Here is a 24,952-nt window from a genome sequence, read left to right as displayed (position 1 = left end):
CACCGTGAGAAATTCCTGCACACTCTTTGTTCTCAGCAGCTGAGAGTGTGACTGCAGCATCCTAATGCCCCCGAAAGCCACTTGGATAATTTTCTACAGACATAAAACATCAACAGTCCATTAGAGACAATCACAGAATGATGACATTAGATCTCCTGTACAGCTGCTCATATATTTTGTCCAGACTCGCTCACTAGAGCTATCAGTATGGTTCATATATCCCCCCACAAACACACGGACGCACACACACACACGCATGCACACTTATATATAGTGAGCGAGCCTTGACAGCTATAAAGCAGCTATTCACTTCAATGGAGAGGCTGTAAAGAAAAAATGCAGCCCTCCCACTTGATAGACTGCAAGAGGCTGTGTCAACACACACACACACACACACACACACACACACACACACACACACACACACACACACACACACACACACACACACACACACACACACACACACATTGCTTCCTTTCCTTCATGGATAGCAGGAGGAGATGCCTAGCCAGGACTGGTTGAAAGACGGCCTTATGAGAGGAAAAACACACACACACACACACACACACACACACACACACACACACACACACACACACACACACACACACACACACACACAGTATGACAAGCCTTCATATTAAGAACTTACATGTGCAACAACTGTCCTTTAAAGGAAGAATAACTTTATACCATAAAGTTTACACATGTGCATTTAGTGACAGCAGCATAATATGCTAATAAGTTATGATCAGACTTTATGCAAGTGCAGAGTACATCGTCTCCTGACAGTGCTGGTGCCCTCTACTGGTCAAGGACATAAGTTGCAGGATTCATTACAGAAACACCCTTTTGTCTTACTGAATATATAGTTTCAGCCAGTTAAACTGGCTGAGAAAATAAATTTCCACCTTCCTTTTGTCATTTTGTATTCAGTGATCCGGACCCTTGCTTCAACATGATGTTACACACATTTTCCTGTAGCTTAGCATAATTCCAAAATGTGACACAATAAATGAAAAATCTGAATAAATCAGTGGAAATGCAGGCGCTTCCTCACCGATCACAAGGGGCCAATGAATTGTGTTATATGTATGAAAATGATCTCAACCCAAATGAACATCTGTGGGAGATTTTGGACCAATGTGGCAGACAGCGCCTCATCACCACCATCATTTAAAGAGAATTAAAGGAGCATTGAGATTATTCTGTCAGGTCATGATGGAACAACACCTTAGAAAACACTTTATGTTGGTTTTTCATTTAATTTGTAGGTATGAACAATTCTTCTCCAGACAAGCTACTCTAAGTTGTAAGTGTTAAAAGGTTTTAAGTGTAACATCAAGTTGGAGAATTGTTCAGCCTCGTGCTTTGAAAGGGCACCTTAGTTTTTATTTTTAGAGGGAAGTAAACACTAAAATGTATTCTAGAATGGAACAGAGTGAACAGGACAGCTAACATTTAAAAAAAACTCACAGTCACTGTATACAAGCGGCCGCAGAATGCTAAACTGAGAGAGTCTATTTCAGGCTCGCTTTAAAACACAGGAAGGAATTCAGGAGAGTGCTATACATTTCTGGCATCTACAGAATATTGGCGTTTCTCCGCCCACTTGCTGGACCCCAGGATAGTGCTGAGACGTGACACATTAAATCATATATACTGAAGCTAAGTACTTTTCCTGTCTGGTGTTGATTTCTGTGCCTGTTGATTTCAGTGTGAATGGTCCCTTAAGACAAATCAGTCAGATAACATGCTGTTCTATTAGACTGAATAGTCAGAGAAAGCCTCATCTGTGTGTTTCTGTCTTGTTGTCAAACTTCTGCTCGACATTCAGCTCTATGGTCCCATAAATCCTCCACTCAAAACTCCCCCCAGCTCAGTGTCCCAGCCTCCACCTGTCAGTGGTACCAAACTTCCAGACAGACAGGTGAAGCTGGGGAAAATCATATCCAAAACCTGGACCATCAGCACTGGAGCCCCCAGAGATGTGTGCTCTCCTCCCTGATCTTCTCCCTCTACACCAATGACTGCACCTCAGGAGACGGATTTTTGAACTGCTGGTCCCCTGGTGCAGTCAAAACAAAATGGAGCTGAACATGCTCAAAAATGTGGAGATGACAGTGGACTTCAGGAGGCGTCCATCAAAAGTGCCCCCTATTCCATCCTCAACAACACTGTTTCCACTATGGAAACCTTCAGGTTTCTGGGATCCACTATCTCCCAGGACTTAAGGTGGACTTCAAACATAGCCTTAATCATCAAGACAGCTCAACAGAGGATGTACTTCCTGCATCAGGTCAGGAACTTCAACCTGAATCAACAGCTGCCGATCCAGTCCTGCACTGGAATAATCTGCTCTGTTCTATGCAAATCCATCATTGTCTAGTTTGGGTTTGCTGCTAAACAGGACAAGAATAGACTGCTGAGAAAATCATTGATCATTGACCTTCCCTCACATCCTGGACAGAACCTGTTCCAGTTTCTCCCCCCTGATAGGCACTGCAGATCACTGAATGGCAAAATAAACAGACACAAAAATAGTTTCTTCACAAGCTGTCACCCTGGTGAACAGTTAGCAGTCTTATCTTGTAATGCTTAAACAGCTACTGACATTTATAACGCATTAATGCACAGTTTTTAACATATACACTGTTACTTCCATTAGCTAAATGCTAACACATCTTATGTTAGCCTTGCACAAAACACAAACTGCAGCTGTGAAACGTCATTAGTTTTACAAGTGTTGAGTTATAAACCAAATTGCTGGACAAATTAAATCATGATGGCAGAAGAAGAAAAGTCCAGGGAGGGTCAGTGGGTGGCCAAAGTCTGCAGTGTTTGATCTCTGGGAACCATGCATGTCTGTACAAATTCCCTCTTAATCTATCCAGGAATTATTCAGATATTTCAGTCTGGACCAAAGTGGTGGCTGTCCCAGAAACATGCTGCTTGCATGGCTTAAATAAATGTGTTATAGTTTAATGCTGGGATTAATGTGAAGTAAATTCCTTGTGTGTGCAAACCCACAACAGGCAGTTTGTCATCACCATATGTTTATTTATACCTACACTGCATGTGCATGCGTGTGATGTCTTTGTGCATGTGTGAGTTGCTGCGTGGGTGTGTGTGCCTTTGCCTGTGTGAACAGAAAGCACATCAACCCATCAACCGAATCAGACCTGTCAGCACTTTTCCTGAGCTTGAAATTTGTCACCCTCAAGAAAAAACCTCAGTCTGGTTCGAGCTGAGCTGGTTCGTCTCTCTGTGTCAGCAATATTCTAGCTTGTTTCCAGTGTGTGGCTGCTCATATTTGGATCATTTGAGGCAGAGAAGAGAGAAAACACAAGCGTCTCTGTGCTGACCTCCGCCTTCCACTCTGAGAGGTCTTTCAGGTGGACTCTGCGCTGTAATGCTGCTAGTTGTAAGTCAAGTCTGCACTCGCAGAGCTGAAATCACCCCACAAGCGATGGTTTGGGTGTGTTGACAAAGGCACACAGATAAATACACACACTCAAACACAGAAAGAACAATTTTAAGTAAACGTGACACTTAAGTCAACTCAAATTACACAAATAATAAAATTAATTAACCTTATTCTTCATTTTTGTGAGAACAAAAGGGACATTCATGGTCGAGCTGCCATGCTATATCATATAAACTGGGCAGCAACAGGATATCACAGTCATTCACTGTGTAGTATTCTTGATTTTGTGAGTCAGCTCTACACCGCAACCATACACACAATTTCTTTATGACCCAGACTGTAAAAACAGACGACACATCTGTTTCTAAAGACTCATTGTGTGCCTTAATATATAGTTAAACCAACACATAAAGCCTATACACTCCTCACTTTTAACAGCATCAGTGCAAATTCAGGCTAATGACACTATAACATTCTGGAGGGGTTTTTCCTGCTGCTGCAGACAGAAAACAACAGTGGTTCAGTTCTTCAAGCTCCACAGCATAGAATTACTTTGAGCCTCATGTTCTGACTCTGATGTGAGTGACAGCAATGTCAAATGCCAAAGTGAGGGAAAGCTTGTTACTCTTAATCATGTTTATAAAACCAGAATTTACACTGATGAACCACAACGTTACCAACAAGTGATGTGAATAACATTGATCATCTGGTTACAAGTGTTGGGACTAATGCATTACACTGTAACACGTTACTGTAATTTAAATTTAAATAGGCTCATTAGTCCTTACTATTGTCTTAGCTGACTGGAAAAAATAGCAAACGCAGCCTATTTCCTGCATTTTGCAGGTTATGATCCCCTGACCTCATGGTGACACAAGACAGTTGAGACAATGCAAACTGAAGATACTTGGGCTCATCAAATAGAATTATCTATCAACTACCAAGGCTCAGTGTACAACCAGCATCATGTGTATCCCCTTCCACCAAATCGCAAGACAATACAAGGCAGGTAGGAAAGCTGGTGCAATGATAGAAAAATCTTGACAGTCTGGTCCCACGCTGTGCCACAGAAACACAAAAATAATACGGCTTAATAAGAATTGAAGGAGACATTCAAAAGTCGTGCAGAAGTTACTTTCTCTTGTACTTTTATATGCAGTATTTGGTAAAGTAAATCAATTACTTAGCAATTAGTAGCAAGTAATTACTACACTGCTTGTTACAATGCAATGTTCTGCTGGGAAACCTTGAGTGAACTGACACTTTTTGCCCACCTAAATGTTGCTGCGGATCATGTACACCGCACAACCTCCCACTCTAACCATGTGCACCAACAGCAGTGACCTCCCCAGCAGGACAGTGCGCCCCACCACGCTGCAAAAACTGCACAGGAATGGCCCAAGGAACATGAGCCCATGGCACTTACCTGGCCTCCATACTCCCCAGATCCCAAGCCCCATGGACCGAGACCCCACCCTGCATCCCACAGAAAGAAGAGGATCCACTGCCAACGCCCCGATGCCAGACACCACAGGACAACATGCTTTAACGCTGTCAATATGAAATTACATGAAATTCAGATAAATAGTCCAAATAAAAGGTTAAAGCAAGTGGACTATTGCTGGCATTACAGAGAATCTCAGTCAAATTCTTAGTCATAGCACATTTCAGTACATGGTGACACAGTAGTTCATCCACAGTGTGCACAATAGAAAAAATGGGAATGGTCTTGCGTACTCAGCCTAGATATATTTTTTTTGTTTGACATTTAATTTTGCTTTCATTGGCTGTGGAGCAAATGCAGCGTTTGGCTCACTAGGAGTCTTGGCTGTCTTCACCTTGAGAGACAAACAAAAATCAAGACAAGCCTGTCTGAGACTGCAGTCATCGCATGAGCCAGTTACTTTGTGGATGTGAGGGGGATTTTCCATATAACAAAACTATGAACGCCAGAGAGTTATTCACAAACTGCTTTTTAATTGTCTCATAAAAACTACAGGTGTATTAAACATTTAGGTGGCTTTTACCCGAATGTTTAGGGAGGCTTTCTAACTCAAAGAGCGCAATTTGGAATCCCCAGACCTGCCGGCTTGGAAGTGGGAAACACGTCTTCCTCTTCAGCAGCTCCTGCTGAAGTACCTTTCCAGTAGAGATGCTCAGCTGCCAGCCCTACAAATCTGTGGAAGTGCAGGCCAAATAACTATGAATGTGCAATAGAATGTCAATAAAAAAAAGAGTGTCACCAGGCAAACTTTCCTGGCATAAAAAAAGCTGCAACATAAACCTATAAAATATGTAGATGTTTGGAGGTGGTGTAAAAATGTTCTGTGCTGCTCTTTCAGAGGCATTACCATGCAACAGCTGATTGACATGAATGATGGTGAGTAAACCAAATGTTACTATTTCATCTGTGTGCAGCTGCTGAATAAACATTGAGTCTGCAAATAAGCACAAAATAGAGCAAATGGTCCGTTAATGCGTTTTCCTTTGAAGAAGTGGACGGTAAGTGTGCGTCAGTGAGTGCAGCGAGCACACAGCCAGTATTTACACCTCTGAATAGAGTTCGGTGGGAGACGAACGGGAGACACACCTTTCCTCAACCTCAGGCCAACATTAGCATGTTTAATTTTAAACTGAACGCACACAGGCGCTAGCAGCAGACGCATGAGGCAGTGCATGTGCACAGCCAAACGGGTGCACACAAACATACCTCATGGCTTTTGCCTCTTCATCAGCTTCTTTCTTTCTTTACATTTTTGAGAGTAAATGCTCAACACATATTTCAGATATTATCTGACAGACTTGCCGTTGTTGGGTTTGACATCAAATACCTTTTACATAGCCTTATTTCTTTGACATAGTGCTGTAAATTCCAAATTTCCACATGATGGAATAGAACATTAAAGGTGGAAAATGCCTTTGTTCTATTAGTACGTATTCATAAAGTTATCCAACCTGTTATCTCTCAGAGAATGCAACAGCTTTGACATTATTTTCATCAAGGATAGTACCTGGAATCAATCATCCATCCATCCATTTTCTATACCCCCTATCCCTTTCGGGCTTGCGGGGTGTCAACGGAGAGGCGGGGTACACCCTGGATCATGGGGCAACACACAAGACAAACAACCATTCACGCTCACACTCACACCTAAGGGCAATTTTAGAGTCATATATCCTAATGAGCATGTTTTTGGTCTGTGGGAGGAAGCCGGAGAACCCGGAGAGAGCCCACACATGCACGAGAAGAACATGCAAGCTTCCCACAGAAAGGCCCCTCCCGGGGATCGAACCGGCGATCGACTTGGTGTGAGGCACGCGCACTACCTGCTGTGCCACCGTGCTGCCCCGGAATCAATCAATTAAACCAATTAAACTGCTCGCCTTTTGGCTAAGATCAAGTGTAAACTGCTGGCCATACAATGTAGCCACAGAGAATACTTGTTTCTGAAACACGCTGCATTTCCTGTGCTACTTGATAATAATAGTCAACTCGTGTTTCGTCAGTTAAATGCTTTTAATGTGCAGCTGCAGCGGTAGGATTGTTGTTTGTAATACTGCAAATGAATAAATATTGCAGTTCTTTCATCAGTGGGCCATCACTCAGTTAAAATCACAGAGATTATGAATTTAAAATCATGGATGCACTACAAGAAGAACGCTTTAATACACCAATGGTTAAAAGGTTCATTCTGGCCAAACATTAATCACTATTAATTCAGGGAACAAGGATTATAAATTTTAAGTCATAGCAACAGTTCAGTTAACTCTGGCTGATGTGACAGACTTACTTCAAACTGACTACAAAAGAAACTGAATGATGTTTTGAACACAGCCTTGTGTGGTCATGGTATGAGACCGACAGCAGTTTCTTAAGTGATTCTATAACTCTTGTACATCAGGACACCTCCCTGTAGTAACTTCACATACAGCTACAGACAACAGGAATCAGGGTGAGACAAGACATAGGAGACTATATACTGGAAATAATGATTTATTTTCAGACTGCATAGTTTAAAGCATAACATAGCATTAGATAAGACAGACGTTTATTGAACCCATGCAGGGAAACTGAAAGCACCTGCTATAAGATTCCTATCTGCTACAACAAAAACTGCTAGACACCAGTCTTGCAAATCCTCCTCAGCTTAGAAGCAAGACAAGAGGTTGCATTAATCAGTGGTGGTAATTAGTGTGCTGATCAATCAGCCACCATAAGAGTTGAGATATATTGGTTTTACTGCAAGTGCAACACGTTAGAGCAAAGACCCACCCTCCACCATATGTGTGTGGATGTGTATGTAGGAGAAATTACCTGAATAATTATTATTGTTCATGTGTATACCTATAGAGGTTTTGGAACTACATTAAATAGTTTATATACTGTTACGACCGGTGCTGAAACACAGGACTCAGATGCGGAGAGCAGGGATAACAGTTTATTTGAAAACCAAAAAGGCAAAATGATAATCAGCCCGATGGCGAAAGTCCGAACAAAGGTGGCAGTCTGAGCTGGAGATCCCTCGACAGCTTCTGGTAAGGAGAACAAAATACACCGTTAAACGGGAGAGCATGTTACTCTAGTCACTATAGACTGGACCCCGACGCAGACACAGAGACAAAAGGGATTTGCAAAAAGGTAACAAAGTTTATTAATTCAACAGAAAAAACAAAGACTTTGGAGCAGGCCGGCTCTCTGACAGCACGATGAGGCAACCAAGGTACTGTGGAAAAACAAGAAAGAAAAAACCAAGTTAACAAAGTAACAAAGGAAATCTCTTACGTGCAGCAAAAGAGAAAGTCTTGAGGAATGATCTCACAAAGAGTACCAAACAGCTAGGAAGCTCTACCAAAACGTGTCAGAATAATCTGGCACTGGAGTAGTGAAAATGCCGGGTCTTTATGGAGGAGATGATGAATGAATGGGAATCAGGTGTGCCTCATCAAGTGCCAGAGAGCCAGGACCAGCCACGCCCCCTTGCCACACACATGCACTGCAGAGAGGGGAGAAACAGAAAGAGGGAGGGAGAACAACAAAAAACAACAACCCAGAACCCAAAATACAACAGAACCTAACAGAGCACTCAGGCCACAGAGAACAACAGGTGCTGGAGGGAAACTTAAGAAGGCGGACCCTAATGAGGGAGATTAGAGACAGGTGTGTCGGGTGTGTCGCCTCGCCGCCCACCGCGGAGGAGATCAGCTCCGCCCCTGCCACTCTCCAGCCCTGGACGCACATAAGGGAAAAGGGAAACAGAAAAAAACAATGAACATAGCCAGGAACCACAGCCATAACATATACTGTATTTTGTGTCCGTAGCACCATCAACCTTCATTTAGACAAGTTACGGCACAAAGACTTAGATAATCTGACATTAGCCAGGAGCAGCACATTCCCTTTCGTCAGCTATTTTTAAAGTTTTTGTCTGATTCTGTGCTTCAGCTTTGATATTCAGGGCTGTTTGGATGACCTCACCAACTGGCAGGAGTGGACCACATCTCTCTCTCTCTCTCTCTCTCTCTCTCTCTCTCTCTCTCTCTCTCTCTCTCTCTCTCTCCAACATCTAAATGTCTGGTAGAGTTTGAATAGAGCTTCTTTCTGCTCTCCTACACAGGCAGGAGCAAGAGGCCCCTGGAGTCGCTGGCACTGGGAGCTTTGGAGCATCAATGGTACGTTTACGACTCACTGCTGGAGTCCCGAATGAGGAATACTGTGAGAGGGTTATAGGGGATACTTTGACACTTCTTCTTCGTCCTCTGCTTGGGGGACAGGTATTTGGTTGAGGTACGGTCAAAGCAAAGGTAACTGAAGTTTTTTTTCTCAGTATCAAGCTGCTCTGATCTACTGGATAATAAGTAATACAAAACAGATAAAACTAAAATGTGGATAGATCCTTTGGGCCGGTTTTGGGCACATTGTGCTGTGGGAGTGGTGATTTATTTGCTGGAAGTCTGGTGTGGTTTCTGAGTTTTGCTGAGTTGACTGGTGAGGTTAATGAAATCAGCATCTCTTAACAGCCAACTGATTGTTGACGGTCTATTTGTTGGTTTATCTCACTGCATTTTCTCAGTTTATGCTGTGATTTTCATGGGGATTTCATGCCTGTAATGTGGGTAAAACTGATTAACTGAGTTTCAAGAGTAGGAAATGGTTACATTCCCATGTGGAATGTGGAAATGAATCGTATTTATGATCAGTTTGCGTTCTGAATGGTTTCTCTGGATGGAAAATGGAATGCATGAACTTGCATCTAATTTACTGACTATCTGACTTCTTTACATTGTAGTCGATGCTGATTGTGGCAAAGAGTCATAAAGTTGTTAAAGTTTCAAAATGATTTGTGGTCTTTATGTGACTCCTTGAAAACGAAGCAATGTCCACTCGTTACCCATTGTCACTGGTTGCGTATCTATTGTCTGCTAATTTTAACTACTTCAATCAAAGAGGAATTTTCCTTTTTTATTTTTTCCTACATCATTAAAGGCCTGAAGGGTGAAATAACGTAATAACTCTAAAGCAGCACAGCACAGCACAGCACAGCAAAAAGAAAAAAAAAACTGAAAAAAATCTTTTTTGTGGAGATGAAATTCATATTCCCTATCTTGCTATCATCTTGCAACCGCTCAGATTTATAATGCGACCCCTGGTGGGGGTCTGACATCCAGGCTGGGAACCGCTGATGGCATTATGTGGAATAAGAAAATATGCAACAAATCTTTATATGTACCGTATAAATCAGACAATAGAGTTTCCCCGCTTATTGGTAAAAAATGGAAACAAATGCTGTCACACCCTCACATCATCAGTTTGCAAACTGGTGTTAGACGTTGAGTCTTTCAAAGAAAGAAGGGACATTTTTAATTTTAGTTTGTATGTACAGTATAATTATTGGGAAGACATCATTGTTATATAAGAACAGGAAATATAGGAAACTATTGTCAAGAGCAACATCCTGTTACTATGGTAACATCAGGCTGTGTGAGGGCATGGTGTGAATTGTAATTTTCAAATGTTGGAAATCAAAAAAAAACAAAACAAAACCCAAAGGCCTCAGTTAAAGCAAATATCTTCATACTTTTTCTATTTAGGATAATGTCTAAGTCACTAAATTAACATGTGTGGCGTCTTGTTCGATTGAATGTTTGACATGTTTAACTTTAACATGTGCACATGCTGCTCAATGTCTTTGATCACAGACTGCTGAGTATGTGGGCATGTGCTAATGCACCCTTACGCACCTGTGAATATGAATTTTTCCATTTTACCACACAAGAGTCTGTGTGTGTTCTCAAACACAGGCCGTACAGTACGTGTTGGGACTGACGTGTACACACGCTGTGCGTTTTCTGTACAGGGGCATCGGACGTGTGCTCCTACACATTCCCCTGGTGATTTATGAGTGTTAGTCTGTGTTTCTGTGTATGCGCGCAGTATCAATGTCAACTCTGTTCCTCTGCTGTGGGACTCTGGAGGGTTGGAGGAGAGTGGGTGGAGGGGGGGGGGGCTCCCCTGGATGCACGCCTTGTGTTTACCTTGGCAAGGTCTCACCCCCGAGGCCCTGCCCCTGTCCGTTGCTGGAACAGACCAAGGCCTTATTGCCCTCCACCTCGGCTGGGAACGGAACATACCACAGCAGCCGAACATGGGAACAGGAGCCACCCTTCTGACTGAATGGGCACACTGTGGAGAGAAGGCCAACCTGGGCTGGCATGGCGAGCACACGAATGCTAGTCCACATTATGCAGAGGCCACAGTGTCAATGATGCATTTAAAGAGAGCTGAGGATCTGCTCAATGATCGGACAGTGAGCAATAAGGAGGCGAGGTTTTGGTTGGCTTGGTGAGAGTTTCTGCTGGCGTTCTCTATGTTAATACATTGTGAGTACAGTGTAGCTACTTCTTGCTGCCTTTATCCATTTTTAGGAGGTGCACCTTGACTGTAACATATGGCATCATAAAGTCATGCAAAAAAGGCAAAAGCCCAGCCAGAAGAATATAACGAATTACCTTTTTATTTTTACATCTACCCATTATCACTTCATTTTGACATTTTTACAAGGAGTTAATACATAACTTACTACTTTACTACAAGCCAGAAGTGTGCTGTGTTGCACCTGTAACCATGCCCAGCAGTGTCACATTGTACTGACACACCCTGGAGTACATTTTACATCACTGCAGCAAGGTGAGAAGTTAAACCACTGGGGCTCAGCATACATTGCTTTTGTTGTATTGCTTGATTGTTTTAGACATTAGTGTGATGTTATGGTGAGACAGTTGGCATCCAGCTGCAACAGAATAAATTTTTTCCATTAAAAAAATGTATGTGTTTAGGTGTATATCCCTTAAAATCACAGAGATGAGATTCCATTCTTGACTCAAAATTGTGAACTAACTTTCACCAATCATACAAGAAGAAATCTACCTTGCAGATGGAGAGAAAACTATTTCTTCACTACCAATAGACCTCAAAAGCTGCAAAAAGGTTTGTTGTATTAGCTCACTTTTATTCCTGCAGCACATGCATAAGCAGTGTGTTAAAGAAGTTCATGGGAGTTTGCTGTTGGAAAGTAATTTGGGGAAAACTGTAATGCAGTAATACTCCAGAGGAGAATAAGCCACACATTGTTTATGCTATGATTGTGAAAAAGTCAGACAAAGACAGGAAAGTCATAAAACGGCTCCAAAAGTCGAGATACAATATGTCATCACAAAAATCTTCCGGGGGTGGACTGAACATCACATCCTGATAATAAAAGAATAAGGGTGTGTGGTTATTCCAGGGCGGATTTGTCCATATGTCTACATATTCTGTGTGGTATTTTGTGTTTCCTCCCAAACTGGGCCAACATTCACTCTCAGAGAGATCTTAGACAGCAGGGCAAATATTAGTCCTACTGTACCATATGTCTTGGATCTGTGCAACTGTGAGAATGCAGCCCACGCACATACTCACAGACATACAGTAGACATGAATGTCTTTGCATAGAGCTGTCATGCATTATTAGCACTGCATTTACAGTAAATGTGTTGCGTTTTTATGATAAAGGTCACTGCAGTTTTCACCAGGCTGCCAACCTCAGATCAGTCACTGCAAATGTTTTGTGACTGTGAGTTTCGGGCTTATTGGTGGTGAATGTCTCTGTGAGGCTGTTTGGAATGAACTGGGTGCTTTCCACAGCCTGTCGGGGGGCTTGTGAACACAGCACAATGAGGGTTCAGTTGGGACTTGCAACGGTTTGGTATATCTGACAGCGCTGCACGTCACAGCAGTGGAAAGTAGAAGGAAAATAAGCAATGTGGTAATCAGGGTTTGTAAGATGTGGGTTTGTGATAGCGGAGCTAATGTTTTTAGATTGAAGTTGCTGGTTGCTAATATTTAATTATATTCTTGATCAAAATGGACTTTTGTGACCAAAATATGAATGGAAAAAAATGTTTTCTTGGCAGGAAAAACCATCAGAAGCAGCTTTTAGACCATAGGGGCCCAATAATTACCTTGTCCATGTCTTTATCGATCATTGGCCTTTAAACGAAAATTTACAGTGAACTAAAAAAATTAAGCTGGACTAAGAGTCTACAGCCATGCTGTCGGTGGTGCTTTGAGCTAAATGCTACATGAACATGCTAACATACTCAGAATGACAATGCTAACATACTGGTGTTTAGTATGTTTAACCATGTTCACCATCTTAGACTAGCATGTTAGCATGCTAGAATTTGTAATTAGCAGTACAGTACAGCACAGTATAGAGTATAGCTGAGGCTAAAGCTAATGTCAAGGACTGGGCAAATTATTTTGGCAAACAGATGTACTCTTACTGTAACCATGAAGATTTATACTGAAAACAATATGATAACAGCTTGTATTTCCACACATGCACAGGCACTAAGAATATACTGTATGCAGACACACAAAGAGACAAGGACATACACTGAAAGGACTGCTTATAAAGTGGAAAAATTGCCTCATTTAATCATTAGTTTTCAACAAATGGAAAAGCATTTGAAAAGAATGAATCATACCTCTCAGCCTGAACTTATTTTAGTACTAAAGACATTTCCTGTGCTCAGAGACAGAGGCACTTTCATTACTCACCGGGAATGTTTGGTATTTCCAAATGATACTAGAGACTCTTGACATCCTATTTCCATATTTTAGCTAATGAGGTAATGAACAAATGCATGGAATATCCTGGATAACATGAGTATGAATGCAAGTGTACAGGAGTTAGGAAAAAACGCAGTGGCATTCAGGGGTAGAGGAAATGATAATAAACCCGTTTATTCATTCTAACACTTACTTCACTGTTCATTCAATGTGTATTCCTGCTAGAGGAGGTAGAGAGTTTGTTGCATTTTACATTTCCTCCATAAACTCAATTTTACTTTTTTCTTTGATTATACTAATGCTCAGTGATCAGTAAGTGATGAAGAGCTTAAAAAGGCCAAATGTCACTAAAAACATTAAAATGGCTTTCAGTAGCTTCGAGCTCTGCCTGTCATTTCTGTCATTAATTATCTTGTCCACGCAAATTTGATTCCATTGTTGTCAATTTGGGTATTTTTCAGGCAACTATGAGCCCCCTGCTTCTGCTGTGTGTGTCCTTGCCCCTCATCTCAGCAACAATACTGTTTGAAGACCATGAAGGTAAGTGTGCGCTGACTGTTCAAATCTACAGTAGCAATTAATCTCACTCACTAATTGAATCTCATTAATGACCTGTCTTTTTCCAAGACTTAGATGGGACATTGCGTGTCAGCATTCCTTTGGAGATGCCTCTTCGTCCTCTGCTGGGCAGCAAGGTAGTGGTACCGTGCTACTTCCAGGACAACACAGTCAACGACCCTGGAGCCCCGACCATCGCCCCGCTCTCCCACCGCATCAAATGGACCTACGTCACCAAGGAGAAAGTCACCACGATCCTGGTGGCGTCAGAGGGAAAAGTTCACGTGGAGACAGAGTATTTGGACAGAGTGACAATGATCAACTACCCACTGGTGCCCACTGACGCCACCATGGAGATAACAGAGCTGAGGTCCAAAGATTCTGGCACCTACCGCTGTGAGGTGATGCACAGCATTGAGGACAACTATGACACTGTGGACATCCAGGTTCAGGGTAAGAAACATAGAAACAATAATAGTTTCATTCCATTTAGATCACTATAAAGGTCACTGTCTACTCACTGTATGGTAGTTAAACTTCCATCAGTGTTTTTGACACCTCAAAACAAAGGCTTCTACAAACATGTTTTGCAGCAAAATCCAAGTGTTGCCAGAACTTTATTAACTAGACTATATGTTCTGCAACAACAATGCTCTTGTGCACATGTACAGCCCAGTATGTAATCAGGGAGGTCTGGAAGAAAATTTATATCGAAACCAAAATTCTCTGCACATTGTTCTGTTGGTTGCAGGTTCAGACACCTTGACTCGTTTGATGTTTGGTTGGGTACAAACACAGATCCTTAATATAAATTAACTATCATAATAATTTCAAAGATATTTCATCACAGTTCTCCTGTTTTCTGCTCACTTTCTGTATCTCAAAGGTATTGTGTTCCACTACCGAGCCATCTCCACCCGCTACACCCTGACATTTGAAAAGGCCAAGGCAGCCTGTATCCAGAACAGCGCCACCATCGCCACTCCAGCACAGCTCCAGGCTGCTTACGATGATGGATACCACCAATGTGATGCTGGATGGCTCTCTGATCAGACTGTTAGGTAACATCCATCCATCCATCCATCCATCCATCCATCCATCCATCCATCCATCCATCCATCCATCCATCCAAGCCCCAATACAGAGCATACAAATTCCAGGCAGAGAGCACAGGCTGGCCAGCAGATTAAAACCGAAGCTCTTTTTGTTGCTGATGACAAGATAAAACCACTGAGTCACTGTGCTGCATTATTGAAGGCTGGAGAACTCGTTAATGAAGTAGTTTGTATGACATGTTTTTTTTAAATAGCTGTTCTGAATGGGCACAGTTGAAAGCTGGGTGAAAAATCTACTGTGAGAGAAAAGGATAAGATGTGAAAAATGTACAAATATGGATAATGGTGCACACCTTCAGACTGTCTCTCCTCAGAGGAAGAGAGAAGCTCAATTTCTACTACCTACTTTTACAGCATCAATATAAAACAAACAAATGTAAACACAGCAACAGTTTTGCAATAAATAACACAGTGAAATAATTTATGCTATTACAGACTTTTCATCTAAGTCCATCTGCTGACTGACCCCTCTTGACCTCTCAAGGTACCCCATCCAGGAGCCACGAGAGCGTTGCTATGGAGACAAGGAGAACTTCCCTGGTGTGAGAACCTATGGCATGAGAGATGTCAATGAGACCTACGATGTGTACTGTTTTGCTGAGAAGATGTCAGGTACGCTCAACAAGGGTAGCAACAAAAGCTCCCTGACCCACATGAAAGCTGTAATATTACATACACAACTGTGGACTGTCATGTCAGTGAGTCTGTCCTCCCTCCTCTCTCCTCCCAGGCAGAGTCTTCTACTCCATGTCTGTGGAGAAGTTTACCTTCTACGAGGCAGGAGATCAGTGCGCCAAGCTCGGTGCTCGGCTCGCTACAACCGGAGAGCTTTACCTGGCCTGGAAGGCTGGCATGGATGTGTGTAACGCTGGCTGGCTGGCAGACAGGAGTGTACGTTACCCCATCAACATCGCCAGGCCTCAGTGTGGAGGGGGTCTCCTGGGAGTGAGAACCGTCTACCTGTTCCCCAACCAGACAGGATACCCCTACCCAGACTCCCACTATGATGCTATCTGCTTCCAAGGTAAAGACTTCATGAAGACTTAAGAAGATCTACTCTTTGGGTGTGCGCCCCATGTATTGAGGCTGTTCATCCTCTGCAGTGGCCGCAGGTTCAACTCCCACCTGCGGCTCATTTGCTGCGTGCCGTCCCCTCTCTCTCTACCCCCTTTCCTGTCATACCTTCAGCTGTCTCTATAACAAAGGCTAGAAAAGCCTGGATTGTTTCTTTAAGATTTTAGGAAATTCTGGCATTGTTGCTGATTGGAACCATCAACATTAACCTCGTGTTAGTCAATAACATCAGCAATGTTGTCTCCTCAGCTGCTGAGGATGAAGGTGCAGTGCCCATGAGGACCACTCCTTTCCCAGACATCATCCGCATAACACCCGCACCTGGTGTGTACCCAGGCCTCACCCCCCGACCTGGGGGTGAGGAGATTGTAGGTGGAGAGGTCCATACCCTTGTTCCACTGCCCGTCCCACCCAGCGTGACAGACACATATGTGAAAGTGACCCCTGTGGTGCCTGAGCCTGGACTTGATCTGACAGGCATCAGTGCTGAAATGGCTCCCACAGGTAAGCTAGAGATGTACTTGATGTGCTGTAGCCTTTGGTGAGGACTGAAAGCTAGAGGACTGAACCTTCACCGCTTCCCCAAATGAGACAAAGTGTTTACCTTTGCATCTTTGCAAGGATACTGAAGGTTAATAGTAATAGGATAATAATAGTTTGCCCACATTTTAAAGAGCCCTGGACATCCACATTGACCCATTCCAATGATATCATCTTTGCTGTCACTGGCTAATCTGACGTTATAGAATCACAGGGCAGCAAATAAATGATCACAGTGAGAAAATGCATAATGATGATATCAAGATCTCTGAACAAAGTAGGCTGAGCATTAAGAAAAATAATATAAAACAAAACTTTTTACCTTCCCTCTGTCCTATTGTGCTTCCTTTCTTCCCTCCGTCTCATTTCCCAGGCGTGGTGTTCCACTACCGACCCATCACTGGTCGGTACACTCTGACCTTTCTGGAGGCTCAGCTAGCCTGCCAAAATATTGGGGCTGTCATTGCCAGCCCGCAGCAGCTTCAGGCAGCCTTCGAGAAAGGCCTGCACCAATGTGACGCTGGCTGGCTCCGCGACCAGACTGTTAGGTGAGCGAGAGACATTGAGAAGAATATATCAAAATACTCAATATGCTTCCCATAATATGCAAAGTTGATTTTCCACTTATATAATTTAACTTGATGACAGATTTTGAATAATTCAGCGTAATCGAATTATGTCACAGTATTATTATACTGTACAAACATCCTCTCTCATGCTCAGGTATCCCATCGTGTCACCCAGAGATAATTGTGCTGGTAACCTGCCAAACCTTCCAGGAGTCAGATCCTACGGTTTGAGGCCAGCCAGCGAACATTATGACGTATTTTGTTATGTGGAAAGTCTGAAAGGTGAGGATTCCAGTCACACACTAAGAATTACTAGAATTTACATTTTAAGTCATGCACCTATCTATATCCATCTACCCACTTGTTTGAACTTTTCTGAATGTTTGTAAATGCCTCTGTCACTCTCTCAGGTGAGGTCTTCTTCACCAGTGACTACGACAGCTTCTCCTATGAGGAGGCTGTGCAGCACTGTCAGAAACTCAACACCACCCTGGCCACCACTGGGCAGCTGTATGCTGCCTGGAGGCAAGGGCTTGACAAGTGCCGTCCAGGCTGGTTGATGGACCGCAGCGTCCGCTTTCCCATCACAACCCCCAGGTCCCACTGTGGAGGCGGTCAGGTTGGCGTCCACATCATCTATGCCTACCCCAACCAGACAGGATTTCCTGATGAGCACTCACGCTATGACGCCTACTGTTTTAAAGGTAGGATTTGTGAGACATGGGAAAATACCATAGATAATCTATAATGAGAGACATTGAGACTTCAGTGTACAAGTACAAACTGTCTCTCAAACAGTACTCCTTCGAGCCAAATTCATATTCACATTAAATGTTATGCCTCTCTTATCATTTTGAAATATTCTTTGGAATAAAGTGATCACAGACCAAAGATATACATTACTATGCAAATGAGTTGATGTTACATGATTTCTAGCTATTGATGGCTGTGTATATCTTGGTCTCCCAAGGCTGTTTCTGTCAAAGTCACTTAATTTCTAACTAATCTGTTTTCTGATTTCATCCATTTCAGCTGAAGTTCCTGTTGTTCACGTTGAAACCAGTGTGAATGTGACGATAGTGACGGTTGATGTTATCAACAAGACAACAGTCACAACTGATCACTTTGCTCCCACAGGTGAGACACATGCATGAAATCTGTTCTCTTAAGTGCATGTTATGCATGGCTTGGTCTTCTAGTTTTAATACATGATCCTAAATTTGCCAAAGTAGTTTGTCAATTAATATCATCACTGATTCAGTGTTTCTGTGCTTTTTCATCATCTCAGTTTTGTTGTTGGCTTGATTGTTTTTAGTTGAAACTACTGTACTCTACAATGAAACTGAAACTGCTGTAAATATTACTGAAATAGAGGAAATTATCAGCAAGACAACCATCACAACTCACCAAGTTGCACCTCCTGGTAAGAGGGCTGGAAATAACTGTGTGCATGAGAAGTGTCTTTTCTGCAAACATGGCCACAGTTATGTTTTTTCAATAAAGCTAATTTTAACTTTGCTAAACATGACATAAAGTATCTGATGTACTCTTGACTGGATTCTTAATATTTCCCCCAGTGGGACCCATTTTACCTCCAGTCTCTGCTGATGTGTCTGGCTCTGGTTCAGCTGATCATTCAGCCAGCGGGGAGATCTCAGGGGAGTCCAGCGGCTCCGGCACCAGTGGTGCCGCCTCTGGTTCAGGACAGGACGTCATCTTCAGCGGACACACTGACGTCTTCTCTGGAGATCATTCTGCCTCTGGAGGTCCTCAGGAGGCAGAAGGGGGAAGTGCTGTCATCCTCACATCTGGAGAACTGGGCAGTACATCTGGATCTGGGGAGGGCCTTGATAGACAATACTCTGGCTTCGGTGTATCAGGATCAGGTTTTACTAGTGTAAGTGGGGACATAAGTGGTAGCGGTGGAGACACAGTGATCATCATGGTGGATAGGAAGATGGTGGAGGTGTTGAAACACCAAAAAGCCACTGAGCAGGAGGCAGGCCAGGGCACCATTGATATCAGTGGAGCTTTCTTGGAGTCAAGTTCGTCTGGATCAGGAGGTATGTCCGGGTCAGGCTCTGGTGGATTTTCTGGCATCTCATTTGTTGACCACAGTGCCATTGATCTAACCATCCAACAGTCTGGCGAGCAGGAGGTGTCTGGATATCACCCCTTTGGATCAGGGTTCCACAGTGGCTTACCAAGTGGTTTTCCATCTGGTGTCTCAGGCAGTGGCTCTGCTTCTGGGGACTCTTTCCAGCATCATGGTGATGTCATCTACCTAACAGACAACGACATGATCGAAGTGACCGTACCGCCACTGATACACCACCCTGAACAGGGCCGGGGGGTTGTGGAAGTAAGCGGGGAAGGAAGTGGGTCAGGGATCCACCATGAATTCAGTGGCACTCCAGACCAAAGCTTGCATCTCTCAGGAAGTGGAGCCCCCCATGAAAAGCAAACCGTAGAGAGGCTTTCTGTTGCCCTACCACCTGGTTCTCAGATTACTTACACTGAGTACATTGACAGCCTTGGCCAATCAGGACATGGAGAGGAGAGTCAGGAAAGACGTGCAGGACCTACAGTCTATGTAGTGACTCCAGATGCAGCCTACAACAACCCAACCACAGCACCATCAGTGTCATTAGAGACCCCTGCTGTTGTAGAGCAGCCTGAAGTACTGGAAGGTATGTAGTGTAGGTGTTTAAGTTGCTGTGATTCTGCTGATATCATGAAACATGTCCAACATGTCAATAACTGTCAAGTAAAGTCTCTTTCTCTCTGCTATCAGCCTCTGCAGACCCCTGTGATCCAAACCCCTGCAGATCAGGGACCTGCTCTGTGCAGGGGGAGCTCGCTGTGTGTCAATGTCCTCATGGTTTCACTGGTGAAGACTGCGCAACACGTGAGTCACCGAACTGCCATAACAGAGATGCCACTCACTGGTTCCAATGTATAAACTCCATCTTTTCTGTGTTTTCAAATGTGTTGTGTTTGATCGTACGTGTAGCTGTGCAGGGCTGTGCCGAGGGCTGGTTGGAGTTCATGGGCAGCTGTTACCTCCACTTTGGGGAGAGAGACACCTGGTCTGAGGCTGAGCAACGTTGTCAGGAGCTCAACGCCCACCTGGTCAGCATCACCTCCCAGGAGGAGCAGCAGTTTGTCAACTGTGAGTAGATGCTAAGTGTCAGAGTGTGTGTGTGTGTGTGTGTGTGTGTGTGTGTGTGTGTGTGTGTGTGTGTGTGTGTGTGTGTGTGTGTGTGTGTGTGTGTGTGTGTGTGTGTGTCCAGCTGGTCTGGCATTTGATGACATTTGAGTCTGGTCAAACTCAAAAGCATGCAAGTGTGATGTTTTCTAAGTGTGTGCATGTGTGTATTTGTATCTTGCATGTAAAAACACATAGCAGTAGTCATCAGGTTGAATATGTCTAAAAATATCTAAGAAAATATGTTAGAAACAGGTGGGGCAGAATAATTAAAAGGTAGAATTTCAAACTTTTAAAGGTTATAAATCAGGATTCATGCCCTGGCCACTGCACCAGTGACTTCTCCTGCTTGCCTTGGGGGCGTGCATACAGCGTTCTGGAATCTGGGGTGGTATGACTTTAACCTCCATGTAACGAGGGCTGTAGTAGAGGGAAACTGGCCTTTCAAATTTGGTGAGGAAAGGGTTAAAAGAGTAAACAAAAAAAAAAGAAACTAGAAGACTATAAGGATATTTGTTTTGTTGAGAGTTACTATTCATCAGTTCATCCATCACTTCCTACACATGCTAATCCTATCCATATCTATCTCCACCCTTTGCACAGCCAATGGTCAGGACTACCAGTGGATTGGACTTAATGACAAAGATGTGCAGAATGAGTTCCGCTGGACAGACGGAAGTCCTCTGGTGAGTTTGGCTGCTCAGCAACTATCTTCATCGTCTGTCTGTTTGATGTGTTTATTGATGTTCTTTGTGTCTTCCTTAGACCTTTGAGAACTGGAGGCCCAACCAGCCAGACAACTACTTTAACTCCGGGGAGGATTGTGTGGTGATGATCTGGCACGAGGGTGGACAGTGGAATGACGTACCCTGTAACTACCACCTTCCCTTCACCTGCAAGACTGGACCTGGTAGGTTTACTGTGTTGGAATATGATCTCTCAGGCCAAAAATGATTGTGGGAATCCTTTCTAGTAGGAAATTTTGCTTTGGATGTGTGACAAACAGCTGGATTGTCTACTAATTCATGATCTGGGTTTTTTTTTTATTTGTTTGTCGGTCTTGCTTTTCAGTCATGTGCGGAGCTCCCCCTGAGGTGGAGCATGGCCGAGCAATGGGCAGCGGCAGAGAGCGCTACCCTGTCAACTCTATAGTTCGCTACCAGTGTGACGCAGGCTACATTCAGCGCCACCTGCCTGTGATACGCTGCATGCCAGATGGACAGTGGGAGAAGCCACAAGTGGAATGTACAGAAGGTGAGCTTTCAGAGAAATGCTGAGATATGGATTCACTGTCTGTATTATAAAAATGTTTGAGTCTTAAAACAATAACCTGCAAGTGTGGCTGAATTTAACATCCTCAGCCAAAAACAACCTGTAAAATAATAAGACAAAAGATGAAACCATGAACAAACATTTGGTGCAAATGTTGAGTTCAATGGAGGAAATGCAGCCACCATGGCTTTATCATAGCTAACGTGTGCCCTCTCAATAATGTAACTAATCAGTGCAGCCACAGAGATACATAGAGACCATAAAAATGAGGACACCTACAAAGGTTGTTGATCGTGAGAACAACACTGAGAAAGTTGAACAAGACTTTATAGTCTTCTCCTTTAAAGTAAACCATTTCCACTGCAAAGCCTCTGCTCATTATGATTACTGTCATACACTGTAAACCCCAGAAAAACATAACATAGCATAAACATGGTGACTGCATGAGTTACATCTCCTGTTAATTAATGATACAAGAAGTTATCTCAGTGGAACTGCAGTTATATCAGTATAGTCACTTTAAATACAAAGCATGTGATACACTTGCAACAAAAGTCCCTGCTCAAACTCAAACTTGGGACGTTGCACTTCAGTACTTCAATGCCTTAAACCACTAGGCTACCTAGGTGCCCCTAGTGCATGTTTTCAATCCACTTAATCCATGAACAAGAAATGGATCCAGACTAGGAGGTTAAAGACAGAAACAGGGCATAGAATGAAAAGTGTGTGAAACTCAGCATCAGTGTGGACTGTGTAGAAGATAAACCTCCTGCAGAGCTCACATTCAGACATCACACTGATGAACAGTTCATGGCGCATAGCTTTTGAACCCTCTCGTCACACCAGTCACTTCAGGATAATTTATAAGTCTTCTGGCAACTCATGTTCACATGATGTCATCAGCATGCGTACCTTTTCTCCCCCAGCCGGCGCCAACAGTAACAGGCTACACAAAAGATCCCTCAGGAGAAGAAGTAAAGGGGTCAGGAGCCAACAAGAACACAGGAAGCTGCTCTGAGCGGGAATGAAAGGACATACAACAGAGAGCCACAAAGGACCCCTCTTGTAAAGAAGCATGGACACCAATGCAAATGCCCGACCAAAAAAAGCTAACAAACATTCCCTATCATGTATACACACACACACACACACACACACACACACACACACACACACACACACACACACACACACACACACACACACACACACACACACACACACACACACACACTAAAGCACATTTAGACAGTGATGATTTAATTGACTGATGTTTTGGATCTTTGAGTGTCACTCTGCACCTTCTAAAGGCAGTTTTCTATGTATTTATACTGTCTTATTTATGGCTGTGACCCAGTATTTTATGAAATTTTATGCAAACAGTTGCCAGCACTGCACACAAGGGGAGGTAGATAAAATTGTCAAATAGTGAAATAAGAGGCTTTAGATTGTCACACAAAGTCCAAAACAGCCCAATAAAAGTGTTCTTTATTGCAGCTGGATTCTCTGAAGTAAAACACATTGTTAGATAAACGTTTGCTTCATTTTTAGGGGATTTTTCTAGATCTGTGTTTCTTAGTGTTTTTTATTTCTTCCATTTGGTCTTAGATTCTAAGGACTACAATTGTGTGCTTCAGACTGGTGAGACAAACAGTTTCTCACATTACAGGTGAAGAGAGTGATTTTCAAACTTTCTGGTTGTGACCCCTTAAAATACAGCAATGAGTTCATGTTAGACTTCTTACCTACAAGAGCCTAAATTATCGTCTCACAACCTCAAGTTTGAGAACCACTGATCAACTACACCACCACAGTATCAGATATACTGAGATGATTGTGCTGTTCCATCCATTTGATGGTGAATCGAGATCCGAGTTCAAGACGTGATTAAAGTCACTGCAACAGACCTGGATTTAAATAATCAGCACTCATGCACTTTTGGGAGTCTTCAGTCACTTCTGTGCTAATCATTTGAATCCAGCGGACCTTAACAGTAAAAACAAAAAGAAAAAAAAAAACAAAAACCAACAACCCAGTCCTCATCTTTAGCTGACACATGGCAAGGAAACCATACTGAGTGACAAGTGAGATCTACAGTATGACACTGAATGAGCTGGCTTTTCTGCACATCCAGCCTCATTGGCTCCTCTGTTGTAAAAGATGCACACCCAGTTTTTAAGGTTGGGGGTTGTGACTTCTCGCTATCACCGCCCTCTGTCAGCGCTGCCTGATGTGAGAATCATGTTTTTATAAGATTCAGTGTTTGCTGATGAGCTCCTCACTGTAAATATTCTCACTATAATTGTCTGAACAGCAGGATCTGTCAGTAACTTGTTAATCTGTAATTAACTGGTGAGTTGCAGTTATTGAGTTACGTATCAGGTGGGCATGACTGATTTTGACAGCCAGCTGAACATAAGAAAACACAAATGGATTTTTCTATTAAACCTCAGACATCTTTATGGAGGTTGAGTTTCATGTGGCTGGGGCTTATCAACAGAAATGTACTTGTTAAAATTTGCTGTGAAGGCAGTAGAATTTTTTTTTTAAATTAGGAGAAAGAAAATGGAAACAGTTGAGATTAAAAGAGGAGGTTATAAAATGTTGACCATGACCTTTTTAGGTCAAGATTTGCTTCAACTCAGAGAGCAGATACTTGTGTCCATATCTGACTTCACAAACACTGAAACGGCAACCACACACACACACACACACGCACACGCACACGCACACACACACACACACACACACACACACACACACACACACGCACACGCACACGCACGCACACACACACACACACACACACACACACACACACACACACACACACACACACACAAACACAAACAGTCAGGCTGGTACTCTCACAGATACACACTTCAGAGGATCAGAGGATGAGTAAGTGTGATGACGCCATAAAGTGAAAACCCTCGCTTGCACAAAGATTTGTAAGTTTTCTACAAGTAAATAAATTAATTAAGTTGATTTGGAACAGGAAATGCTCAAATTTCCACATGGAGCCAACATTTAAGTGATTATGTGTAGGGACTTAACATTTGACAAATAAACCAA

General features: G+C 43.0%; 1 protein-coding gene across 1 annotated transcript; it reads left to right on the top strand.

Annotated features, from left to right (window-relative positions):
- Positions 1-9,053: 9,053 nt before the first annotated feature.
- On the top strand, positions 9,054-24,666 carry acanb (aggrecan b). Its single transcript, XM_070973146.1, has 19 exons — positions 9,054-9,100; positions 14,003-14,081; positions 14,169-14,552; positions 14,986-15,160; positions 15,699-15,826; positions 15,945-16,238; positions 16,538-16,792; positions 17,202-17,376; positions 17,552-17,679; positions 17,808-18,101; positions 18,430-18,534; positions 18,713-18,820; positions 18,975-20,087; positions 20,192-20,305; positions 20,411-20,569; positions 21,209-21,291; positions 21,371-21,515; positions 21,677-21,859; positions 22,804-24,666. The coding sequence occupies exons 1-19, from the start codon at positions 9,098-9,100 to the stop codon at positions 22,893-22,895; spliced, it is 4,017 nt and encodes a 1,338-aa protein (XP_070829247.1). The 5' UTR covers positions 9,054-9,097; the 3' UTR covers positions 22,896-24,666.
- The last annotated feature ends 286 nt before the right edge of the window (positions 24,667-24,952 follow it).

This window comes from Chaetodon trifascialis, chromosome 10 (assembly GCF_039877785.1).
Source record: "Chaetodon trifascialis isolate fChaTrf1 chromosome 10, fChaTrf1.hap1, whole genome shotgun sequence".
In the NCBI taxonomy this organism is placed as follows: domain Eukaryota; kingdom Metazoa; phylum Chordata; class Actinopteri; order Chaetodontiformes; family Chaetodontidae; genus Chaetodon; species Chaetodon trifascialis.
This window is presented reverse-complemented; position numbering and strand designations above follow the sequence as displayed.